At 57.6% G+C, this 22,136-nt stretch overlaps 1 protein-coding gene across 1 annotated transcript; it reads right to left on the bottom strand.

The window, feature by feature from the left end:
* Positions 1-1,014: 1,014 nt before the first annotated feature.
* ZBTB47 (zinc finger and BTB domain containing 47) lies at positions 1,015-21,095 on the bottom strand. Its single transcript, XM_083822965.1, has 6 exons — positions 20,398-21,095; positions 10,862-12,232; positions 7,353-7,500; positions 6,513-6,628; positions 6,213-6,357; positions 1,015-6,099 (listed from the first exon to the last, which is right to left on the bottom strand). The coding sequence occupies exons 1-6, from the start codon at positions 20,398-20,400 to the stop codon at positions 5,738-5,740; spliced, it is 2,145 nt and encodes a 714-aa protein (XP_083679091.1). The 5' UTR covers positions 20,401-21,095; the 3' UTR covers positions 1,015-5,737.
* Positions 21,096-22,136: the final 1,041 nt, after the last annotated feature.

Genomic DNA, 22,136 nt, shown 5'->3' with positions numbered 1-22,136 from the left:
ATGGGCCCTTTGAAGTCAAGGGGAGCACTGCAGTGTCTCGTTAAGTTGCTATGGTCAATAACAGCTTGAGAAGTGGTGATTAAACGCGGTCCACGTCCTCGGTCCTCTCACCTTGCAGCTGTCCACTGGGGATATGGTTAACGGGAGGTGAGTGCTTGTGTGCAGTTCACATCCATTACGAAGCCCTGAGAGACGCCACCGCTGGCACGGGGCAAGAAAAGATAAAAGGAAAAAAGGCAGTTTTATAAAAGAAGAGCTTGAAATATCCCATCACTTGAGCAACAAGGGCCAACTCTCAGAGTCTACAAGCCAGAGCTGGCCCAAGGAAGGCAGAAGATTTGCACAACGCCAAGCAAAAGCCTGGCCAGGAGACGTTCACCACCTCCTTGCCAAGAGGCTGCTTCAGTCCAAAGGCAATCATAAGGAAGAAACGCCAGCAGGAACACCCAGGGAAGCATCACTCCTTGCTGCTGCCCCGTGGTTTCCTGGCTGAGATGCCCACAATTCCATCAGCACAGGTCCCCACGGGTATCTTCTCCAGGCAATGCTAGCTGTAGAGTGGCAGGTACATCCCAAGGGTGCGGCAAAATCATCTCATCTTCCATTAGCTTCCCAACATCGGTGCTGACATCAGCTGGCAAGGTTCCCACAGCTCCATTTCCGATCAATGAAGGTGCTGCGTGCCTTTGGATGGGTTCCTCGGTTTCTCCACTGCCTACAGAGGTGCTCAGGAAGCCTCCTCTCATAGTTCACCCAAAGCTCATGCAGCCAGTAGGACCTGTGAGCTCAGTCCTCACCTACCCTAACCCCCGGGGCTGTAAGCATCGAGCCCTGTCCTCCACCCACTCATCACCCTTCCCTGAAAAGCTATTTTTTGTTGGCCCACGACAGTCCAGTTGCCTCACACAGACACACAGAGCCTCCCACCAAACCCAACACAAAGTCCACGCGTGTGAAGCAACAGCAGAAGCGAGACCCTACCATAAGAACAAAGAAAGCGGTGGAGCTTTAGGCTTTCTTTTATAAAAGACAAATCGTTTATTGATTCAGTCCTTCCACTTGCAACCTCTTTGGTAACAGTCATAACACTTCCAGACTGGGAGAACGCAGTGGAAAGGCCCAGTTCTGTCCTCTCACCACTTTCAGAGCTCAGTGACCCCTGAACGTGCCTTGGTGAGAGGCCAAAAGCAGGTTTCAAAGCATGGCCAAGGACCTGGCCTCTAGGGACACCCCAGAACAGCCCGCCATGGCTCGTCTTGCTCGCCGGTGGCCCAGAGAGCAGCTCCAGCACCCCCAGGCAGAAGATGGCTCAGGATGGGGCCGTGGTGCCACGGCTGGCTGTGAGCTGTGTCCTGGAAGGCAGCTTTGAAGCACCTCTTGGGACCTCCCGGACATCAACGGGGCCAAGACCATAGCAAGAGTCGCCCCGTTTCTGCAGCAGGCAATGACCTGCCCTGGCGGCCCCGTGATGATGGGCTAAACCGGTAGCCTCAGCCTCCCCCTCCTCACACCGTCCCAAAGAGAGTAACTGCTGTACTTGGCGTTAAAGATAAACATATATTGATTACACATGGTCATAAAAAAAAAAAAAAAAAAGAAGTAATAATAATAATAATAATACATTTCCTAGAACATTACTTAAGACGCTTCCGAAAAGCATCCACGCTTCCCCTCCCCTCCCCGTCTTCCCTTATCTATACAGAATAAAGTGCTTCGTTTAGGTTGTTCACACTAGTAGAGCCACCGATACACTCTTAACTTGGCATGTTTGGGCAACCGGTACTGAATGCCACAAAATAATACAGAGCCGAACACCAGGCATGAGTAACTAGTTTTGAGGCAAGTGCTTGGGGTTTCGTTCGTTTCCTTCAAGTTCCATGCTACTGAGGTTGTTCTTAGTTCCTTTTTTTTTTCCTCCCTCCTGTTTTTCAAAATTTTTCTTCCTTTGTGAGTTCGACCCAACTCCGTCATGGTTGTGTGTCATTAAGAGGGGCTGCGTGCGGGGAAGCTCTCTCCGTCCGTGTGAACCAAGGGCGTCTGTCCATCTGTCCTTCCCTCTTGACTTCAGGCGAACCAAGAGTTTAATCAGTGGAGTTGTCTAGCAGCGGATGCTCGTCTCTATTGCACTGTCACAGCCGTTCCCACCCACCGTCCGTCCATCCATCACCTTCCCACCGCGCTTGGGTTATGGCTGTGGTCCGAAGGGCCAGCCGTACCTCATGGACATAATGAGGCTAACTGGTCTGTGCTACCAGGCTCCTGGGATATAGAAAACAAAAACAACCCTCCCTGCGTGGCTCCCTCCCTCCCCAGAGTTCAAACCAAAGGGAAAATAAAACCCAAAACTCCGCCAGGTCCGGGCCGCGGGCAGAGCCGTCGGCCGAACGTTGCGTTGCGGGCTGCTCTTGGGTACGCGCAATGGAAATCAGGCCCCTCTCCACCCTCACGGTCTGTCGAAGAAGGGATGTGAGAGATTAAGGTGCAAGAGTTAAAAAAAAAATAATAATAATAATAAAATAAAATATAAAAAGCTTGAAAACAACGGACCCAACTCCCCCGCCCCTTTTAACCCAACGGGGGCCAACGGGGTCCGACTGGGATGGATGTGGGACGAGGCGCCGTGGGAGCGACTCCTTTGAGCTCTTAGTACGTTAATGAAAACCAGACACGACGAAACACATCGGGACTGAGTCAGGGCGTAGACAAAAGGGCTCGGAGGCTGTGTAGGACTCCTGGGAGCTGCCCAGGCCTCGGAGAGGGGAGGGAGCAGCAGGGATCTGGTTCTCCAAAGTGCTGTGTGCATGGTCACATCTCGACATCTCCAAGCAGCTCTCCGGGCAGGCTCTCGAAGGGGACTGGAGGTGGTTGAGACCAGTCGTCGGGTTTTCCATGGACCAGGAAGTTTTTCGAGGGCCAGCAAGTGCTCTGCACCTGCTCTTCCCTCCTGAGACCAACGCGGCTTCATCAGCCTCAAGGAGGAGCTGTCATCTTCTGGTGACATCTGAGCGGGACAGGTCCTCCCTGGGAGAGGATGAGCTGGGGCAGGGATGGGGAAAGCCACCTCCAGGTGAGCGGTACGAGGGGGCATGCGTTGGTGTAGGGATTTACTTGGGGGGAGAATCTGCCAGGCAGGCAGGCTGATGGGCTCCATCACAGAAGACCATACAGGCAAGGTGAAGTCTCCCTAGGGTGCGGGCTCCCATCCTGTCTCAATGCCAAGTGCAAGGGAAAAGAAACACAAGGGAGCCCAAGGGGAAGGGGTCTGGAAGGCAGAGAAGGAGGAGACAGCACGGACCACTCTACTGAGGCCCTCCAACATCTCCAAGGGTATCACTGAAAGTGCCTCCAAAGCAATTACTTTCCAGGCTGGGTCATGGTCCCTTCAAAAAGCCAATGGCCCCAAGAACCGAGTGCCCGCCTCCCTCACAGGTGGGAGTTGGAGAAGGCATTGCACCGCCCCGATAAGCCCAGGGGTCACGAAGGAAGGCGAGCAGCAGAGCTTCTGGCACCCACCTGAGGAGGTCAGACGTGGCAGGGCAGCTCTGCCACAGCATCCTCCCCCTGCTCAAGGCAGCTGGGAATGGGGCTCAGCTCCCTGGTACTGAGCTCCACAGAATCCCAGCCAGCACAAGGACGAACAGCAACATGCTAACACCCACGAGAAAAGCCGGCCCTCCAGAGATGCTGAGTATGGGGAGCACCACCCAGCAGAGGACACCGAGCACCTAACTTGTCACCTCGAATGGCGCTCTCGAGGACAGCAGGCGGTCCCCTGTCCCAGTGAGGCTGCTGCCCCTGCACAACCCCATCCAGCAGAGCTCCTGAGCACGTGGATGAGCCCTTCTGGCTTCACAGGGGCAGGTTCAGAAATGCCCAAGAGCTTTCCTGGCTTGGTCCAGAAGATGAAGCACAAAGACTTCACGCAGAGCCAGGCGTGGATCACCCTCCCCAGCACCCCAACACCGCCCAGACCAAGGTGTGAACAAGAAAGGGCTCCTGCAGTGTCCTCTCTCCCTCCTTAACCACCATCAGACCTCCTCAGCACCTCCTCCACGACCTGGCCACATCCACACACATCTACTGGCCTGGGCAGCTGCAATGAGCTCCACTTCTTGCCCGGCACCTCTCTGCCCGGGCCAGGGGCTCTGCAGTGCTCCCAGCTCACCCCGACCGAGAACGGGGACACCTTCCTGGGCAGAGAGACCACAGAGCCATGGTCAGACCAACACGTGACACCCCAAGGTAAATCACAGCAGCAAGAGACCCAGCTTGGACCCCCTGGCGTCTGACAAAAAAAAAAAAAAAAAGAAAACAGCAAAACCTCCCTGGCTTTGCCGCTCCACACCACAATTTCTCTTCTCCCCCGCTGGCACAAAGCCAGCCTGAATAAGTGAAATCCAAGACCAGCTCAACTTCAACATCATTCAGCTCACTGGGAGGCGAACACGCAAGGACGACGTGGCCAGAGATGTGCTAACCCACACCGTGGGGCATCACCGAGCCGACCAGCCCTTTTCGGGACAACACGGGCATGTCAGTCCCCTCTGGTCCCCCCCGAGGGGCTGCCAACCCTACGGGGAGGAGAAGCTTGGTAGAGTAACGTGGGCTTTCCTGGCATGGCAAGAAGTTGGAGGACGGGACGTCATTGGGCTGACCAGGGTCTAATCCTTGGGATGAGACCCAACAGCTCCCAGCCTGGAGCTCCCCCATGGGTCAGGGGTTTATTCGAATTGTTAAGGCACTATTCTGGGCTGATTCTGCCGAGAACGGGCTGCGTCCCGCTCCTCCATCCCGGAGCCACCCTCCCACTGGTCCCGAGGCCATCTGAACTCCTCCAAAGCCACCCTGCAAACTCCAAAAGCCGGCTCTCACTGGGACCAGAAGAAAACCCCCAAAATTGCAAAACCAAAGGGGCAGCTGGCTGCCGATGCCCCAAGACACAGCACCGGTGTTTGTGCTTTTGCCTATCGGGGAGGAAAACTTGTGTCGGGGCAGGAAGACAAGGCGAGGGCTGCTGATGGCTCTCCAACGGGGACATCTACTCGCCATAGGCCACCGGGGCCGGCGGGAAGCTCTTGCACGGTGCCCACCTCAACTCTCGGGGAAAGGGCCTAATTAAAGACCAGCTTTACAGTACAGGGATTCAAGCACCACTAGCTAGATTTCTGCTTATAAATACGGAAGTGCTGGCACCCCGGATGGCGCAGCATCATGTTCCTCCGTGCCCCACAGCCCTCTTGGCATGGAGATGAAGTCGTTACGCGGGGAAGGGGCAAGCCGGGGAGGGTCGGGATGAGCAGCCCAGCTGGGGACGGAGCCGATGGAACCTGCACGTCGGCATCCGTCCCCTCGCTGGGTCAAATCACCATCTCTCGGTGGGAAAAATCCCTTTGGGAGAGGCTTCCCTTCCGTGTTTTCCCGATGACGGGGATTGCTGGTGGAAGACTGCACAGGGGCTGACGGCTGGGACAAAACGGAGAGCGATGCCTTTTATCTGCACCTTTACGGACGGTTACCCCCCAAGCATCCACGCTCCTCAGGGGCTTCCCCCAGCTCCCCCTCTCCACAAAAAAAAAAAAAAAAAAAAAAAGGCTTTACGGGCGAGAAAAAAAAAACAAAAAAAAACCACCAAAACAACCCCAAAATGAGGAGGAAGGGGGGTAGAGAGCAAGCGAAGCCATGGCTCCCCGGGCATTTCCGAAGGGCAGAGCAGTCTGTGCGGGGCGTGGGGGGGCACCTAGTTGTTATTGGAATTTATCCTCCCCGCAGGGAACAGGGGAGGCGGTGGCGGTAGGTGAGGAGGAGGAGGGAGGCTCTGTGGGAGGGGATGAAGCAGCGGCAGCGGGGAGACGCCGGGGCCGGGGGGCAGCGGGGCTGGGCTGGCGGCGGGCTGGGGGGCGGCCGTGTCCGAAGCCAAGGGGTTGCTGACGCGGAAACATTTCTCCTTGTGGGCTTTGAGCATGTTGGAGAAGCGGAAGCGCTGGCCGCAGACGTCGCAGGGGTAGGGCTTCTCGCCCGTGTGGGTCCGGCGGTGCCGCTTCATGTTGGGGCGGCTGGTGAAGCTCTTCCCGCAGATCTCGCAGATGTAGGGCTTCTCGCCTGCGTTGGGGGGCACGGGTGAGAAGCGGCGGCCGGATCCTTCCCCTCCAACCCCACCTGTGCCACCCGCACCCCATCGCTCGCCATCCCACAAGCCAGGAGCTCTCTCTCACCTGTGTGCGTCTTCATGTGCTCGTCGAAGTACTGCTTCATGTTGAAGTCCTTGCCGCACCACTGGCACATGAACTGCTTGTGCCCGATGTGGATGCTCATGTGGGAGCGCAGCTGGTACTTGTACTGGAAGCGCTCGTTGCAGTTCTGCAGGGCGAGGACAAGCAGACAATGAGCACCTCAAATACCCCCGCGTCTTGTCCCACCCCTGCCCAATCGGCAGCGTGCGCGAGCAGCAGAAAAATCAAAATTTTCCACCTAAAATAATGCCAAAAAATGACTCCCCAGGGAAGGGACCTTACCTCGCATTTGAATGGCTTCTCCCCCGAGTGCTGCAGCGAATGGACCTTGAGGGACATGCTGCGCTTGAAGGACTTCCCGCAGGTCTCGCAGGTGAAGGGCATGTCCTTGGTGTGAGCTGGAGCGAAGGCGAGCAGCGTCACACGCCCTCCCCATGCATCCACCTCCAACAGTCCCGTGACAGCTCCCAAAACCCCACAACTGGTGCCCAACCACGGCCAACCCAAAAACATCTTGAGAAGATGCACGGCAGCACCGTGCCACCCATGAACACATCTTGGGGCTCACCAACAGCCCCCTGTCCTTCAGATCTCTCCTTAAAACAACCCAGTGTGGGACACCCCCCTCGCTGCCTGCAAAAAAATCCCTTTTTTGGTCCTTTCTGGTGCCTGGAGCAGCAGCCAGCCTGAGGGACATGACTGCCGCTGCCATGTGCAGTTTGCTTTTCAAAGCCCAGCGCTGGCGCAGGCTCATCCTCTTTTACAAGGGAAGGATGGTTACACTTCAAACCCTCCTTTGATCACTTCTGAAGCCTTTTTTTTTTTTTTTTCTGGTTAAATAAAATAAATGAGATTCCCCGGTGCCGTGCCTGCTCTGCAGCAGAGAACTGCTCCAAAAGCAAGCTGTACAGAGCAGGCACACGCTCAGCATTAACTACCCGGCACCGCAGGATAAAAAAAGGCAAGTCTCAATGCCTTTGTTTGCCGTCAGAAAGCTCACCAAGAGTTAGCCCAGCCCTAAATTCCCAACACGGCCGAAATAGAAGAACGCCCTTCATCATGGGAACGCCAGACGAGCACCCCAACGAGACCTCCCGCGGCCCCAGCACCTCCCGCACTCACCAACCATGTGTTTGCGCACGTGGGCCATGGTGTAGAACTTCTTCTCGCAGATCTCACAGGAGAACTTCTTCTCGGCGTAGCCGTGGACGATCTTGTTGTGCTCATGGAGCGACCAGAGCTTCTTGAAGCCCTTCCCGCACGTCACGCACTGCAACGAGAGAGGGGCTGGGCAGGGAGGCAGGGGAACGTCCCGAGGCACGGCCGCATTTGAGGTTTTGCTTCATTGAAAGACAACGTCATCAACAAAACCTAAAGCCAATTTAACAACACCAAGTCTGCTCCAGACCTCGTCGGTCAAAAATCTCCAAAACTCAAATTTCTATCCACCGGATGGGGAAGGGGGCGACGCCTTTCCAAGGGAGACAATGGGTGGAGAAGACTCCCATACCCATTGCCTCCTGCACCAGGGGCTCATCCCTAGTTGGGATGATGCTTTGCATGCTTGCACACAATGAAGACCTTATATCCAAAAAAAACCCACTATCTCAGCATTAGGAGGCTGCAAGTGATATGGGAAAAAAGAGAGGCCCAAGACAGGGCAGAATGACTTCAGTCCTTGGCAGGTATTCTGGATACTTTAGCACTGAGTTCTCTGAAAAACCCCCAAATTGAATTAATATCCGTAAACTCTGAAAATATCCATTAATCCCCACAATTCTATTAATACCCATTAATTCAGATAATGGTCATTAATGGACCAAAGAAGACCCCAAAACCTGTTCACTTACACAACACAACGCCACGCCGTGACATTTTTAAGCACGTGCAAAGTCTCCCCCTTAAAGTTACGGTAGAGATTCCTTCCAGCTCCACCAAGTTTGATGTTTCTCAGGAAACTGCCAGAAAAAGCTGTAACCTTGGCTGCCACGACTTGTTTTTTCACCTCTGGCATGGGCTGCAGTTGTCTTTTCACCACGTGCCCATGGCTACCACACGAGCTCAGCTCACATCCCCGTACGAGGAAGGGCTGGGAATTGCCTAAATCAGGGCAAAACTGTTTACTGACCCTCAATGGACATGGATACTCATCCTCCTCTTGTCCAACCAGGACCAGAGCCTCTTCAGCTCGCCGGTGTGTTGAGAAAAATAATTAATTGATGCCTAGGAGCCATCTGGCAACAGCACGGCCAAGCAAACCCCTGGGGGTTCACGGCGGGGCCTGAAGAAGCGCAGATAACGCGGCCTCGACCTCCTCCTCCCACCCCGAGGAGCTCGTTGATGGGCTTCATCCAAATTTTGCACTCTATGAGGCTGCAGAACCGTGGAAAATATACTGTTATGTCATGCAGTCACAGTGTCTCTATTTATATTTAGGTGCCTGGGAGGCACGACGAGGGTCACAGAGGCATTCCCAGCGCTCGCCTTCCTCATCTTGGCAGGCCCGAATTTCAGCACGAGCAGTCCTCTGAGCTTTGCCGTTTCTAAGTAAATATTTCTACAGATCGGAACAGTTTTATCTCTGCTCTAAGAGATGTTTCAGGACAACTTCCACATTCCTCCACTTAAAAAGGAAAAGGCTGCAGGGAAATATTAAAATTAAAGAGAGAGAGAAAGCGGGAGATGAAGGAAAGCCCCCGGCTGCCACCGAGCTGCCTCGAGGGCAGAGCCCTGCACCCTCAGGCAAAAGACAAGGCAAATAAGATCAATTCTGGCAAGTTAAGAGGAACACCACACTGGAGACGGCCAAAAGAGATTCTGAGATCCAATGTGACAAAGCGAAGGCTGAATCCTTTTTCAGGTGGCCGGAAAGCTGCTACGGAGCCTGCAGGGCCACGGCTGGTGGTGGGAAACGTTCACAGGGAGCAAAGCTCATGGGTGAGATTTGGGGACCAGTCAGCAAAAGAGAGCACCTGACACGGATGGGATAAGAGGAAAAGTCCCTCCACAGATGTGGTTAAAAACAAGAAATAAAACCTGTCCGGTATAGGCATAGAGTTGAAAAAAAAATCTCATTTCCATCCAGAAACAATTCCACAGTATATTAATAAAGTTATTCAATATTGTCAGAGTAAATTGAGTGAATTTGGCTTCTATTTATAAAATTAAAAACACTTCACTAAGTAAAAGGTAATGAGCCAAGCTTTCCGCTGAGGGAAGTCACCACAGGGACAGCCGCGGTTCCCCCTATTCTGAAATGACCTGGAAAAGGGATAAAAAGGGGAGAGGAAAAAAAAGCAATGAGGTGGAGGATGATAGCCCCATGTCATCCAGCAGGAAAGCAGAAGAGCATGAAGCAACGCTCTGGGAAAACCCACTTTGAATTGCTTTACGACAGGCTCCAAACCAGCCACAAGCCCGCGGGCAGGGGGTGTTGGAGATGCTCTCACTGGTCCCAGGACAGTGAACACAAACACATCCAAAAAAAGCATCCTCAGCCCTGTGAATTTCTCAGAAATACACCCCAAATGGCTCCATCACCCATTTTATTTGGGATACAAGCCTTAAAGGGCTTCAGCAGCATCTGGGCCGTGTTCCCTTCCCCCAGTAGGGCTGCAGGACCATTTAAAATCCCACTGCTTGATGGGAAGGACGATGTGCAAAGCCCTACAGAACACATGATTTATTTTATTTGTAGCAGTGGCGTTGTGCTAAACTGCTCCTTGGGGATCAGAAGACGAGCTGGAGGGCTCTGCAGGAATGTGTAATTTTGCTGCTCAACTGGGACACCTATCTACCCTCCCCAAATTGCACTGATTTAACGGAGGCGATTTGCACACGCAGACGAAGATCCTGTTAGCTCTAGGTGAAGGACACGCTGTGCCCGAGCCACGCGCAGATGTCAAGTGGGTTCAGAAATTTCCTAATACGCGAGCTAACAAGCACAAAAGGCAGATTACAACTACTTCAACTCATGTCAGCAGTTCTTTGAATTAAGCTAAATTGCTCTAAGCCTGGGTGGAACCGGCTGGAGTGCGTCTCCATTAGGGGCTCGCAATGTTTTATGCAGATTAACTGAATAAACCCAAAGAAAAATTACTCCCCTGAAATTACTCCCCACTTCCACCCAGCTGGCCAGGGGAAATCACAGTCCTCCAGCACTAATCCACCAGTCCCATGCCACCGTGGGAACCCCCAGGCCTAAATACGAGTCATGGGAGGAGCAAGGGTCCCTCCGGTCAACCACGTGCCATCAGCAAGGTCAAAAGTATTTTTGAGCAGGAGCCCATCCCGGGGTGTAGGTGGGTGGGATGTTCTCCATGCTAGGTGGGATGTCCCATCGTGGTGGGATGTACTTTCCCTAGCGGGATGTCCCCTCCGTGGTGGGATGTCCCAGCTCGTGGTGGGATGACGCCTCATGGTGGGATGTCCCCTCTTGTGGGATGTCCATCCCTGCAGTGGGATGTTCCAGAGTGGTGTGATGTCCTTCCCCTAGTGGCATGTCCTCCCATGGTGGGATACCCATCCCCGTGGTCGGATGCCCATCGTAGTGGGATGCCCTTCCCCTAGTGTGATGTCCCCTCCATGGTGGGATGTCCCCCCCCCAGTGGGATGGCGCCGGGTTGGCTCACCTGGATGTTCTTCTCGCAGTCGGTCTGGTGGTGCAGCAGCAGCTCGCTCTCGAGGAGGAAGCGTTTGCCGCACTTGTCGCAGATCTGCATGCGGCTGTGCGTGACGTTCATGTGCTTCTCCAGGTACCAGCGGTTGTTGAAGACTCGGGGACACTTCTTGCATGGGTAGTGCTGCTTCTCCTCCAGTTTCACCTTCTGGCCCAGCCCGTCCTGTTCCTTCTTCCTCTTCCTCCCTCGCTGCCCTTCCTCTTCCTCCTCCTCCTCCTCTTCTGCCTTGGCCATCTCCTGCGACCTGGTGGCCATGGTGGATTTGGTGGCCTTGGATGCTCGGCTACCCCTGCGGGGCTGCCCGCTCTTTTCTCTTTTCACCTCCGACGCATCTTCATCGTCATCTTCGTCCTCCTCTTCTTCTGTCGTCTCCTCCAGGTCTTCCTCCTCACTGTGCTCCTCCTCTTCCTCCTCCCCCACCTCCGCGTCCTCCTCCTCTTCCTCCTCCTCCTCCCCTTCCTCGTTCTCCTCCTCCCCGTCCTCCTCCGTGTCGCGCCCGTCGCCATCGGGCCGCCCCATCACGGCCGCCTCGCTGGCGGCCGCCTTCCCCTCCATCCCCTTGGAGACGTTGAGGGTCTGGTTGTTGAGGTTCACCTCCACGATGATCTGCTCCCGGTTGTAGGAGCCCTGGCTGTCCAGGTCCTCCTCAGATTCCTCACCCTCCATCTTACAGACAGCGCCGGGGCCGCCATCCTTCTCCTCCTTGTAGTACTGCTTGGCCGGCCCCGCGGGGAGTGTCCCACCACCCGCCCCGTCCTCCACCCGCACCGAGTAGGGGTCGTTGCCTTCCCGGGCGTAGATTTTGGGGTGGGGGGCGTCCACCTCCTGCTTGATCTCGCAGTAGTAGGGCGGGGGGCCGGCGCAGCCCTCGGCGGGCAGGGCCATGTCGGCGGCCAGGCTGAGCGAGCGCGTGTCGAGGAGGTCCTGGCAGGAGGAGGCGATGTTGTTCATCTGCAGCACGGCGGCCGCGTTCAGCACGTCCTGCACATTGCAGGAGTTGACGAGGAGTTTGGAGGTGTAGATGAAGTTGAGGATCTGCTGGAGGCCCTGGGAGGTGAGGGCCTCCAGCGAGAGCTCCACGCGCTGCAGCTGCTTGTTTTGGGTGAAGAGGGAGTGGAAGAACTGGCTGTAGGCCGCCAGGACCCCCTTGTGCGCCGGGAAGATGCTCTTGTGCTGCACCAGCACGATGTCCACGTCGCACAGGTCCGGCTGAAAGAGGCGCTGCTCGTTCAGTCTGTCCATCAAACACGTGAAGTGGAGGGCTACATCCTCCACCAGGGAGTACTCGGCCGAAGGGTAGTCAGTCGTCTTTTCGACTATCAGCTGTGGGGAGGAAGGAAATAAAAGTGTTCAGGAAGGCTCTTTCCTCAGGAAAAAAAACTGCCCAGCCATGCCACCCATCCCTGTCCACGTGTCCCATGTCAGAGGCCAACTGAGAAGCTCCACCACCAGGCTAAACTTGCCTTCACCAACCAAGAACCTCCACCACCAGGCCCAGCTTGAAGACGCCAACCAAAATCCTCCACTACCAGGCTGCTTTTGGGGACTCCAACCAAGAAGCTCCACCACCAGGCTCAGCTTGAAGACGCCAACCAAAAAACTTGGGAGTTATCACACAAGAAGCCCCACCACCGGGCCCAACCACGCAGTTCCACCACCCATCTGAGTCCATCAGACTCAACCAAGGAGGAGAAAACTCACCGCAAGGGCAGGCTGAAGCTACACAAGCCCTTGCCAACAGCCCTTCAACGTGGGCAGGAGGCACCCTGACCACCCCACCACCACGTGGGGGTGGCCAAAGCATGACTCAGCCCTCCATGCCCATGGACAGAAGATGCAGCACAGGAGAGGGGACACTTCCAGATGTCCTCAACCTCCTGAATCAGATGGGGTTCCCCGGGGGGGATGTTCACCAACTTTAGGCGCTGGCTGAGATGTATCCCCCCCAGCTAGGAAGAAATTAGGACTTGAAACCTCTCCACTTCCGCAACATTATTGCATAAAATCCACCAAATGTGGGTTTTCTGTCCAGAAAGCAGCCCCTGGGCTGTATCTCCTCCTCTTCCTCCTTGTCCCATGAGGTCAGGGCAGACGCAGACGAACCTAGTGGCTCTTCCATAACCTCACCCTACTCCACCCCGAGCAAAATCCCGGTCAAGCACGCATCCCTTGAAAGAAATTACCGAATTACGCTACATGCTCTGGCTCACGTTGGCAGTTATTTTAGCAGGACTCACCAGGATAACCTACACATCTTTTTTCTCCCTTTTTTGCCTGTCTGTTCCTTTTAATTGCCCGGGGAAAGGCAGCACCTGATAAAACTCAAGTCTGGGAGCTGCAGCCCCGGGCCGGGAGATGCTGCAAACATCACTGCTGGTGCTGCCTGGTATTTATTTCAACCCACAAACATTTTCCACAGCACAGACCCCCAGGACCCTCATCCCCTGTCCCACGGGGACGCCAGCTTTTCTTCCCCCTGCTCCCTTCTTGCTTCTTCTTGCACCCAAGAAGACCTGCGCGGACGGATCCGGATCCGGCCCCGTGGACGCGCCCGGTCCCGCCGCAGGGATGCGGTGCAGTGATGGAGGCAGAGGGGCAGCTTCATCCTGCACCTCCTGCTCCATGGGACTTCCTCGGCTGACACTTATTTCTGGGACAAACGGCAGTTCTTGATCAACAGACGGATTCCAGCAAGACGCACTTTGTTTGTCCTTTTTTTTGTGAGCCAAAGGCAAAAGTGCACGAAAAAAAACTGCTCGAATAATAAAAAATGGGTGTTTTCTTTGTTTTCTCAACAAACAAACAACATCCCTCCTCCTCCCTGCTAAAATTTTTCATTTTCTCGGAATTTCTGCTCCGCAACCACCCAGCGGCTCCCCGGCCCCGGCGCGGGGCAGCCCCAGCAAGCGCTCACGCCCTGGGGAAAAGGAGGAAAAATGCAGCTCCGCCGCCTGGAGCGGGGCAAGGAGGTGGGAAAATGAGGATTTGTGGGTGTATTTGGGACAAAATGATGCATCCCAGATGGAACAGCCATCCGTCCGTCCCCCCATCCATCTGTCTGTCCCCCCATCCATCCGTCCGTCCCCGTTTTCCAACCCCAACGACGCGCCGACGAGAGGAATTTGGACGGCCAAAAGATGATATAACAAAAATCACCACGAACGTCGAAGAAACAGCAAGCTCTCAACTGAGCACTTTGCTGCTTGCCAGGGACTCTCCCGCCTTGACCTTGCTCCAAAAACCCCTAAATTCTGTTTTTTTTTTCCTCCAGCATCCACGACGCCGGTGTGCACCTTGCCTGGCTCCCGACACAGGACGCCGCGAGGCCGGCAGAGGTGCGCGGGCGGAGAAATGGGGGCAATTCAGGGGAAATGGGGCCCTCTGGACGGCGTCGCAGCCCAGCCTGGAAAACAAAAGCTGGCTTTTTGCTCCGGATCGAGGCGTTTTTGGCAAAAAGGGGCTGACCCCTCACCCAGCGCCGGGTCCTGCCAGGCGGCTCTAATCAGTCCCAGCAGCGGCGAGGACAATGCGTGTCTTGGCCGCGGCCCGCCGGTGACTTCAGCCCGGGCCTGTCAGCGGGAGGGTTTTTTGCTCTTTATTGCTCTCAGATGCTTTCGTGCTCTCGCCCGGAGCCGGCGCCCCAGCCAAGCCCCGAGCCGCGGCGTCGAGGCGCCCGCGGGGGTCACATCCCCGCCTCGTCCCCAAACGTCCCCCCGGGGCCACGTAGACACAGGGGGGGCGATCCCGCAGCCCCTTCCCACGGGCTAATTGCAAATACACGTATCTGTTTTCATTAAAAACCCCACTTTTGCCATCACTGCCTTGGCTCGATGGCGGCTCGGCGTTTAGCCTCGCAAGAGGCCCAACGTGGTGCCACGTGGTGGGAGCGAGCCCCACGTTGCGTCGCCAACCCCATATCCCGATTCTGGGTGCCCCCCATCCCTTAGGACGCTTGCACCCTCTTCCCAAACCCAACCGGGGCTAACACCAAACCACCTGGCGCTGCCACCGAGCCCCGGCACCGAGCAAAGCCCCGTCAAGATTATTCGAAAGCGGCGTGGCCACGAAATCCCCACCCCGCCGGGCCAGCCGGCGCCTGCAGCCGGCCCCCCCGCGCGGACGCTTCCCTCCGGCTCTATTTTAAGAGCATTTCCAACCATCGCTGCCAAAGCCCCGGCCCGAAAAAGCCCATGGGGAGGATGCTGGGGACGAGCCGGGGGCCCGCCGCGCGCAGGCTTTATGATGGCGATGGATTTTTTTTTATTATTATTATATTTTTTTTTTTGCGCGCGCACAAGCCCCCGTTTCCTTCCTTCCCCTTCAAAGCAAACTTGCTGCTGCCCCTTGGCTGGACACAGGAGCCAGGATGCGAGCAGGAGATAAAGGCGAGGCGGGAACTGCAGATGCTGATGCTCGCTGGACCGCGGGGAGCCAAAATTTGGCCACCGTGAGGAAGCAAGAACCACAGAGGCATTGGGGTTATTTAAACACCCCCCTTGCACACGCGCACCGCAGCGCAAAAGGTGGCTGCGAGACTAATTCGGGAATTTCCTTAACGTTTTTCAGCTCCCTGAAAATCCCCCAAACTCAGCTCTCCCGTGAAAACCTGCAGCCTGCTTCTGGGTATCATTTGCACCCGCCGAAGCGTTTAACGTTGACCTTAAGTATTAAATTGCACGTAGGAAAAGTGCTTTAATAAGGAGCTCAGGGCGCTGTTTATACTTGCTCATCAAAAAATAAATACATATATAAAGACCTGTCCTATTTTCAGTTTGGACAACGCTGCATTTTGGGGAGAGGGCACTTCGCTGGATCCCTACGTAATGGCACGCCCAGACTTCTGCTCAAGGAAGGAAGAGCGTTAAACCCACATTTTTGCAGAATTCAAATGGCACAAAGGCACGGCGCTAAATCAGTGCTGACCCAGGTGCCAGCGCTTTGGGGTTCGATCCCCGAGATTCACCCTCAAATTCCAGCACCCTCGGAGGGGATCTGCAGCCTCTCCTTGTAGGTTTGAGGCCAGGGAGTTAAATACGACGAGACAATCCTGGCAACAAAGCCACCCTAGGACAAGCAGCCGAAAAATAACAAGAAATACCACCAAAAACTCAAGAAACACCTCCAAAACGCCCCCCAAAAGCCATGAAACATCACCAAAAACACCCAAGAAGCCACCAGATTTCGGACCGCGGCCATGCACGGAAGCCCGGCGGTGGGACAGGCTCTCCCCACCGCGCCGCTCCCTCGCCTGTCCCCTACCTCCAGCAGGGCTCCAGCTCCTCCCGGTGCCGTTCCTGCCCAATTTTTTGGATAAACGGGGTTGGAAAGCTGCCGGAGCGTCGCTCCCGCTGCGTGCCCTCCCAGAGCGGGACCTCGCTGGGAGCCGCTGCGAGAGGGGGGGGGGGGGTTAGGATTTCACTAGGACGTCCGGAAAAACAAGCAGGAAGGGAAAACAATAGCTCGGCCGTGCTGCCGGCGGGCAGAGCCCCAGCGGCCGCCTCGCAGCGCCCACCGCCGGCATCCCGCCCGCGGGGTGCTGCGGGGCCACGAGGTGGGCACGGTCCCAAACCACCGACGGCCTTCACGTCGCCGTCCCTTCCCTGGGTTGTGTTTTCCCTAAGATTTGAAGGATGCTGGGAACGGTGGAGATGCTCGAGGCCACCCCGAGTAGAGCCAGACGGAAGGCAGAGGTGTTCGTAGGGGTCGCTGGGCTCGCCTGGTTGGATACAGGACGATTTTTTGGCTGGGCGAGGATGTTCGGCAACGGCAGGTCCCGACCCGTGGCTTCAGGAGATGCGTGCGGGTGGGGGAGTGATGTTCCCAGCGCCTGTCCCACCTCGGGGCGTCAGACACCCCAAAAAACACCTCCGTGCCACCCCAAGAGCCAACAAAGAAGTGTATTAGCCCACGCTGGAGACAGACGGATGCTTTTGGGGCTTCTTTTCCCCTCCCTTCGGTTGCTTTTCCCCTCAGACTCATCACTTTGGTTCAAAGACGATTTCCAGGGAGCAGCCTGGAGGGCAGCAGAACCAGTCCTGGAGCAAGGATCGGGGACGGGTCCTTCCCCCGTCCCCGGGGCTGGGCCTCGCACAGAGGCCGGGTTGAGGGGCCCCGGCGCAGGGGAGCAGGAGCCGCCGCTTAAGGGCTGGTTGCGTTTGTGCTTTTGTATTAAAAATAAATAAATAAAATTATTATTTTTTTTTCAACCCTCCGGGCGTCCTTCTGCTTTTCTTTCGCTCACGGAGCTGCAAAGCCGCAGCGATGCTTTGTAAGGGCGGACGGACGGACAGACCATCGGCCCCAACAAACCGGTGAAACCAAACCATGGGGGTGATGCTGGGGGGGGGGGCACCCCAGAGAGGAGCAGAGATGTGGGGTCCCCCGGGCACCCGCTGCTTGCATATCAGAGCCAAAAGCATCTCGGTGCTGCAGAGGGGACCCCCTTGGCAGGGACACGCTCCGCGCCACCAAGCGCGAGCCCCCCGGGTGGCTGGGGGGGGTGGGATTAGGGGACCCCAAAGAGGAAGAGGAGGGTGTGGGGGACACACGGACACGCAAAGCTGCCGCCTGCCTCCCTCCCCAGCCCGAGAAAAACAAGCGGAGGGAAGATGAAGGGAGGAAACGAGGACAAACCCCAGCACTAACCTCCCCGGCCGGGCTGCCGGCCAAGCGGCTGCGCCAGGGGCCGGATCCAGCCGCTGCCCAGCCCCGGCGCGAGGTGCTGGCACGAGCGGGGCCGCGGCACGCATCGCCCTGCAGCGCCGTGCACCGGGGTCACGGGGACGGGGAGCAGGCGAGCATCCCCCCTACGGGACCCCCACGGATGTCCCCACGCGTCCCAGCCCCAGAACTGGCGGAGAAGAGGTCGAAATCTCCCCAGAAATCGGGCACCACGCGGGCTCCGTGGAATGAAGGGGCAGCGGGTGGCAACGGCACCCCTGCCCGTGCCACACCGGGGGGGTGCCACCGAGGGTCCCCGACCCTCGCAGGTGGGAGCTGAGGACCGCAGGTGCCCCCCACGTCCCCGCATCGCGGCGGCGGTCTCTCCCTCGACACCTCCGAGGTTTGCCTCGCGCCCCGACCGGCCCCGGCGGTTCTGGGATTTGCTCTCCTGCGGCTAAAAACACGGCGCTCCCCGAGCCCGACTCCAGACCGCAAAATTGCCGGCGCGGTGGTTAAAGGTTGAGCGCAGCCCTTCCCAGAGCTCAGCCCCGAACCCGGCCTCAACAACCGGGCCTCCTCCGCTCCCTCCGGCCCCCCTGCCCAGCCGGGGAGGCCAACGGGCTGCTGCGAGGCCCCCCGTGCTCCCCAGCGGTGCCAACGCCTCCGGCCCTTCCCCGTGTCCGAATGCTGGATGAGGTGGTTGGAGCGGTGGGGACGTGGGGACGAGGCCCCCACGTGTCCCCGACGGGAGGACGGAAGGGAACGGGGTGGGGGACGCCTTGCCAGCGGGGGCCGGATCCTGCAGTGGGTCGATGGCAGCGCTGTCGGTGCTGAGCCCATCCTCAGCTTGTCCCCAGCTTCCCTGGTGCCCTCGGCGGGGACGCTGGGGACAGCCAGGACGCAAACAGCAGCAAGGGGACCTACGGATGCTCCGTATTTCTTTTTTTTTTGGGGGGGGGGGGGGGGCAAAGCAAACGTAACAGCATTGAGGCCAAAATAAATACAAATAAATAAAATCTTGGACTCTGCCTCCGCGCGGAGAGCTGTCGGGCCCAGGCACCGCCACGTCCCCGTGCGAGGGGCTGCGCACCCCGGCTTTGTGCCCCTTTTCCCCCAGAAGGTCCACGGGGGTGCCGGTCCCGCACCTGACACGCAGCCAGCCTCTACCCCGGCCTCCTGCCTCCGCTGAGGCTCCCACAGCACCGAGGCTGGGTGGGATTCGGGGTCTGGGGGTGGTCCCCCCCCCAGCTCTCACCGCTGCTCGCCCCGGCAATTCGAGCCCAAACCCTAACGCAGCACCTCGGGCCGGGAACAAAAATAAGAATAACCAAGCAGCCTCCTTCCGACGAGGAGGATTTTCCCCTCTGCCGAGCACGTTCCCCTCCAGCTCGACGTGAAGAAAAATGTCAGGTCCCCAACTTTTCGCCCTCCCCACCCAGCCGGGCTCCGGCATCTCCGTCCCCATCTGCACCGCCGGGGACCACCGAAACCTCCCAAACTCATCCCGGGGGACAGAGGCACGGTTTTGGGGGCCCGATCTGATGCAAACGGGATTTTCACGAGGGCAAGGCCGGCTCCGGCATCCCCCCCCCCGGCACGTCCAAGGGCCGGCGCTTCCCTCGCCGCGTCCCGAAAGCCGCCCGGGGTGACCCCGGCTGTTAGGACGGGCACGGAGCCAGGGCACGGGGGCAACCCCGCAGCCGCTCGCTTTTGGGGACGGCGAGGTCGCCGGGCGCATCCCGAGGGATTTCCCCCCCCCACCCCACCCCGAATCCAGCTCAAGGCCTGCTCGCTGCCCCCCTCCCCAAAAAGAAAACCACCGCTGGCGAAAATAGGTCACCGCCACGCACCTCCGCGCCGCGTTCCTATTACCATCGCTAGTCGTTGTTTTATTTATTTATTTTTAACGGCACGGAAATAATGGGGGGTTTTGCCAGGGTGCCGCGGAGTGGGGGGGGGGGGGGAGCCCTGCAGCAGCTCCCCATGGGGTGAGGCCGGGGGGGGGGTGGGGGTGGCCGCTGGGTGCCCCCCACCCGCAGCGGGGGCTCGGCAACATGAAGGAGTCATCCGGGAACCCAAAGCGCCGAGGGAGCCCCGGGCCTCCCAGCGTCGCGGGATCCTCCGGCCTGGGAGGGCTCCCAAACTTTCCCAGTTCCCCCCCCCCCCCATTTTGCCCAGTGACCCCCCCACAGCCCCCAGCCCCAGCTCCCCCCCCCCCCCCCTTACACCCAAGCAGGGCGAGCGGCCTCCCCCTGGCCCATGGGTGCTGGGCCTCACCCCGGGGGGGGGGGGGGGTGCAGCCTCCGTGCCCCCCCCACCCCCCCTCCCTTCAGGGCACCCCCATGCAAACGGGGGCCTGGGTGTGATGCGGGATTGGGGGGGGGGGTTAATTAATTATTATGATTAATTATCCCGCAATTAAAGCCAAACGCAGACCGTTTCCGCGCTGCGCTCCAGGGAAAGGGGGGGGGGGGGGGGGGGCGCCTCCATGCAGCAGCAGCCTCCCCCCCCCCCAAAAAAAAAATAAAAATACCCCCCCCCCCAACAGGAGCTCCCCCGGCCCGTTTCGGGGGGGTGCAAAGGGGGCGAGCTGCTCGCAGCCCCCCCCTTCGCCCCCCCCCCCCAAAAAGGGGATGCAGCAGCCCCCAGCTCGCCCTCGGAGCCCCCCCGGGCCCCCCCCAGCCTCCGCCGGGGCAAGTTGCGGGAGGGCCCCTGCGAAGTAACCGAGGGGGGGAGAAAGGGGGGGGGGGGGGGAAGGAAAAGGGGGGGCCGGAAAAAAAAATAAAGGGGGGGGGGGGAAGGAAAGGGGGGGGCGCAGGCTCTACCATTTTGATGCAAAGGTCTCCGCGCAAAGGAGTCCCGGTCCTCCTCCGCTTGCCTGGGGTTTGTGCTCTCCATGAAAAAAAAGGAGCTGGTGGGTTGGGTGGGTTGCTGGCTTGGTGGCTTTTTGTTTTTTTTTTTTCCCCTTTGCCTTTTTTTTTTCTTTTTCCTTTTTTTTTTCTTTTTCCTTTCTTTTTTCTTTGCCTTTTTTTTTTCTCCCCTGCCTTTTTTTTTCTTCGCTTTTTTATTGCCTTTTTTTTCCCTTCGCTTTTTTTTTGCTTCGCTTTTTTTTTTCCTTTTTCTCTCTGCCTTTTTTTTCGCCGCTTTTTTTTAATCTGCTTTTTTTTCCCTCCGCCTTTTTTCCCTGCCTTTTTTTTTTTTTCCTTTTTTTTTTTCCGCCTTTTTTTTTTTTTTTTATATTTTTTTGCTTTTTCCCCCTTTTCGGAGGGAGGAGGGAATCACCGCGCTGCCAGCCCTGCTCGCATCCCCCTTTCCCCTCTTCACCGTTTCGCCTTTTTTTTTCCCGCTTTCTTTTTTTTCTCCCCCCCGCCCTTTTTTTTTCTCGCCCCTTTTGCTCTCCCCCCTTCTCCTCTCCTCTTCCTCTCCTCCCTCGCTCCTTCACCTCATCCTGCCCATCGCCATGTTAGCCCCTTTTGGGAAGAACGGAGGAATGCGGAGCGGCGGCGGCTCCGGCTGCCAAGAGCCCTTGGGCCGCTGATTGGAGCCGCAGCATCAGCTGGGGCCGCCGCTGCCCCCCCTTAAAGGCACAGGCCCCCGCCGCCATACAGCCCCCCCCCGGGACCCCCCCATACCTTTCACCCCCCTCGACCCCCCAGGAGCCTCCCCTGACCCCCCTCTTTCCCCCCGTACCCCCCGCGGGGAGACCCCACCAAGCACCGCGAGCATCCCGGAGGGGGAAACTGAGGCACCGTGGAGGGGTCCGGCCTCAAAAGATTTAAAATATATATATATATATATAAAAAAAGAGGGTTTTGGGTTGTGAAAGGGTGAGTCGGGGAGGTGCGGGGGGTCAGCAAGCTCAGTTTTATTAAAAAAAAGTAAAAATAGGGGGGGGGGGGGAAATAGGGGGTGTGGAGAGCTCTCCTGCCAGCGTGGAAATGCAACAGGGATCCTCCGGGTGTGGAGAGGGGTCTGGGGTCGGGGGGGGGGGGTTTAAGGTGCTTTTGGGTTTTTAAGGTGCTTTTTAGGAGTGGGGTGTCGTGGGTGGGGAGCGGCATGCCCCCCATGTGTCCCAAGTGGGGTTTTGCTCTTTTGCCCCTAGGCCTGCATGGTTCCCCCTGTACCCCCATCCTGGTCCCCCCACCCCACAACACCTCCATGGGGGCAGCGGCGGACCCCCGAGGCTCCCCTCCGAGCCTCCTCGGGGTGACCCCAAACCCCCTGGGCTGCTGTGCCTCCATCCCACGTCCCCGGCCCCTTTCCCCCCGTCCCACCCCGCGGGCGGCAATGCCGTAACGTCTTGCACTTGTCTGGGCCGCGCTCGGGTTGCCGTGCGCCGTAACTTGTTCCAGATGTGTTCGGCTCCGCGCACAACGTCGCCGCGGCCACGTCCCGCCTGCGCTCGGCTTCCTGGGTTTAGTTTGTTCGTTTTTGGTTTTAATTCCCCCCGTCTTGCTTTCAGCTCCGCTCTATAGGAAAACAATCCCAGTGGAAGCAAGCAGAGCTTCTCCCCTATCAAAATGCTTTTCCTGGGACGAAAGCATGGCCTGGACGGCGTGTCCCC

Source organism: Anser anser (genome assembly GCF_964211835.1).
Source record: "Anser anser genome assembly, chromosome: 2".
Classification (NCBI taxonomy): Eukaryota; Metazoa; Chordata; class Aves; order Anseriformes; family Anatidae; genus Anser; species Anser anser.
The sequence above is the reverse complement of the archived record's forward strand: the minus strand, read 5'-3'. Positions and strand labels throughout refer to the sequence as shown.

Excerpts from the sequence above, each read along its gene's own strand:
- ZBTB47 (XM_083822965.1), bottom strand. Across the intron at positions 6,629-7,352 it reads CGTGCGCAAACACATGGTTG|CTCACACCAAGGACATGCCC; the intron begins GTGAGTGCGGGA and ends CCTTCGCTCCAG. Across the intron at positions 6,100-6,212 it reads GCACATGAAGACGCACACAG|GCGAGAAGCCCTACATCTGC; the intron begins GTGAGAGAGAGC and ends CCCCCAACGCAG.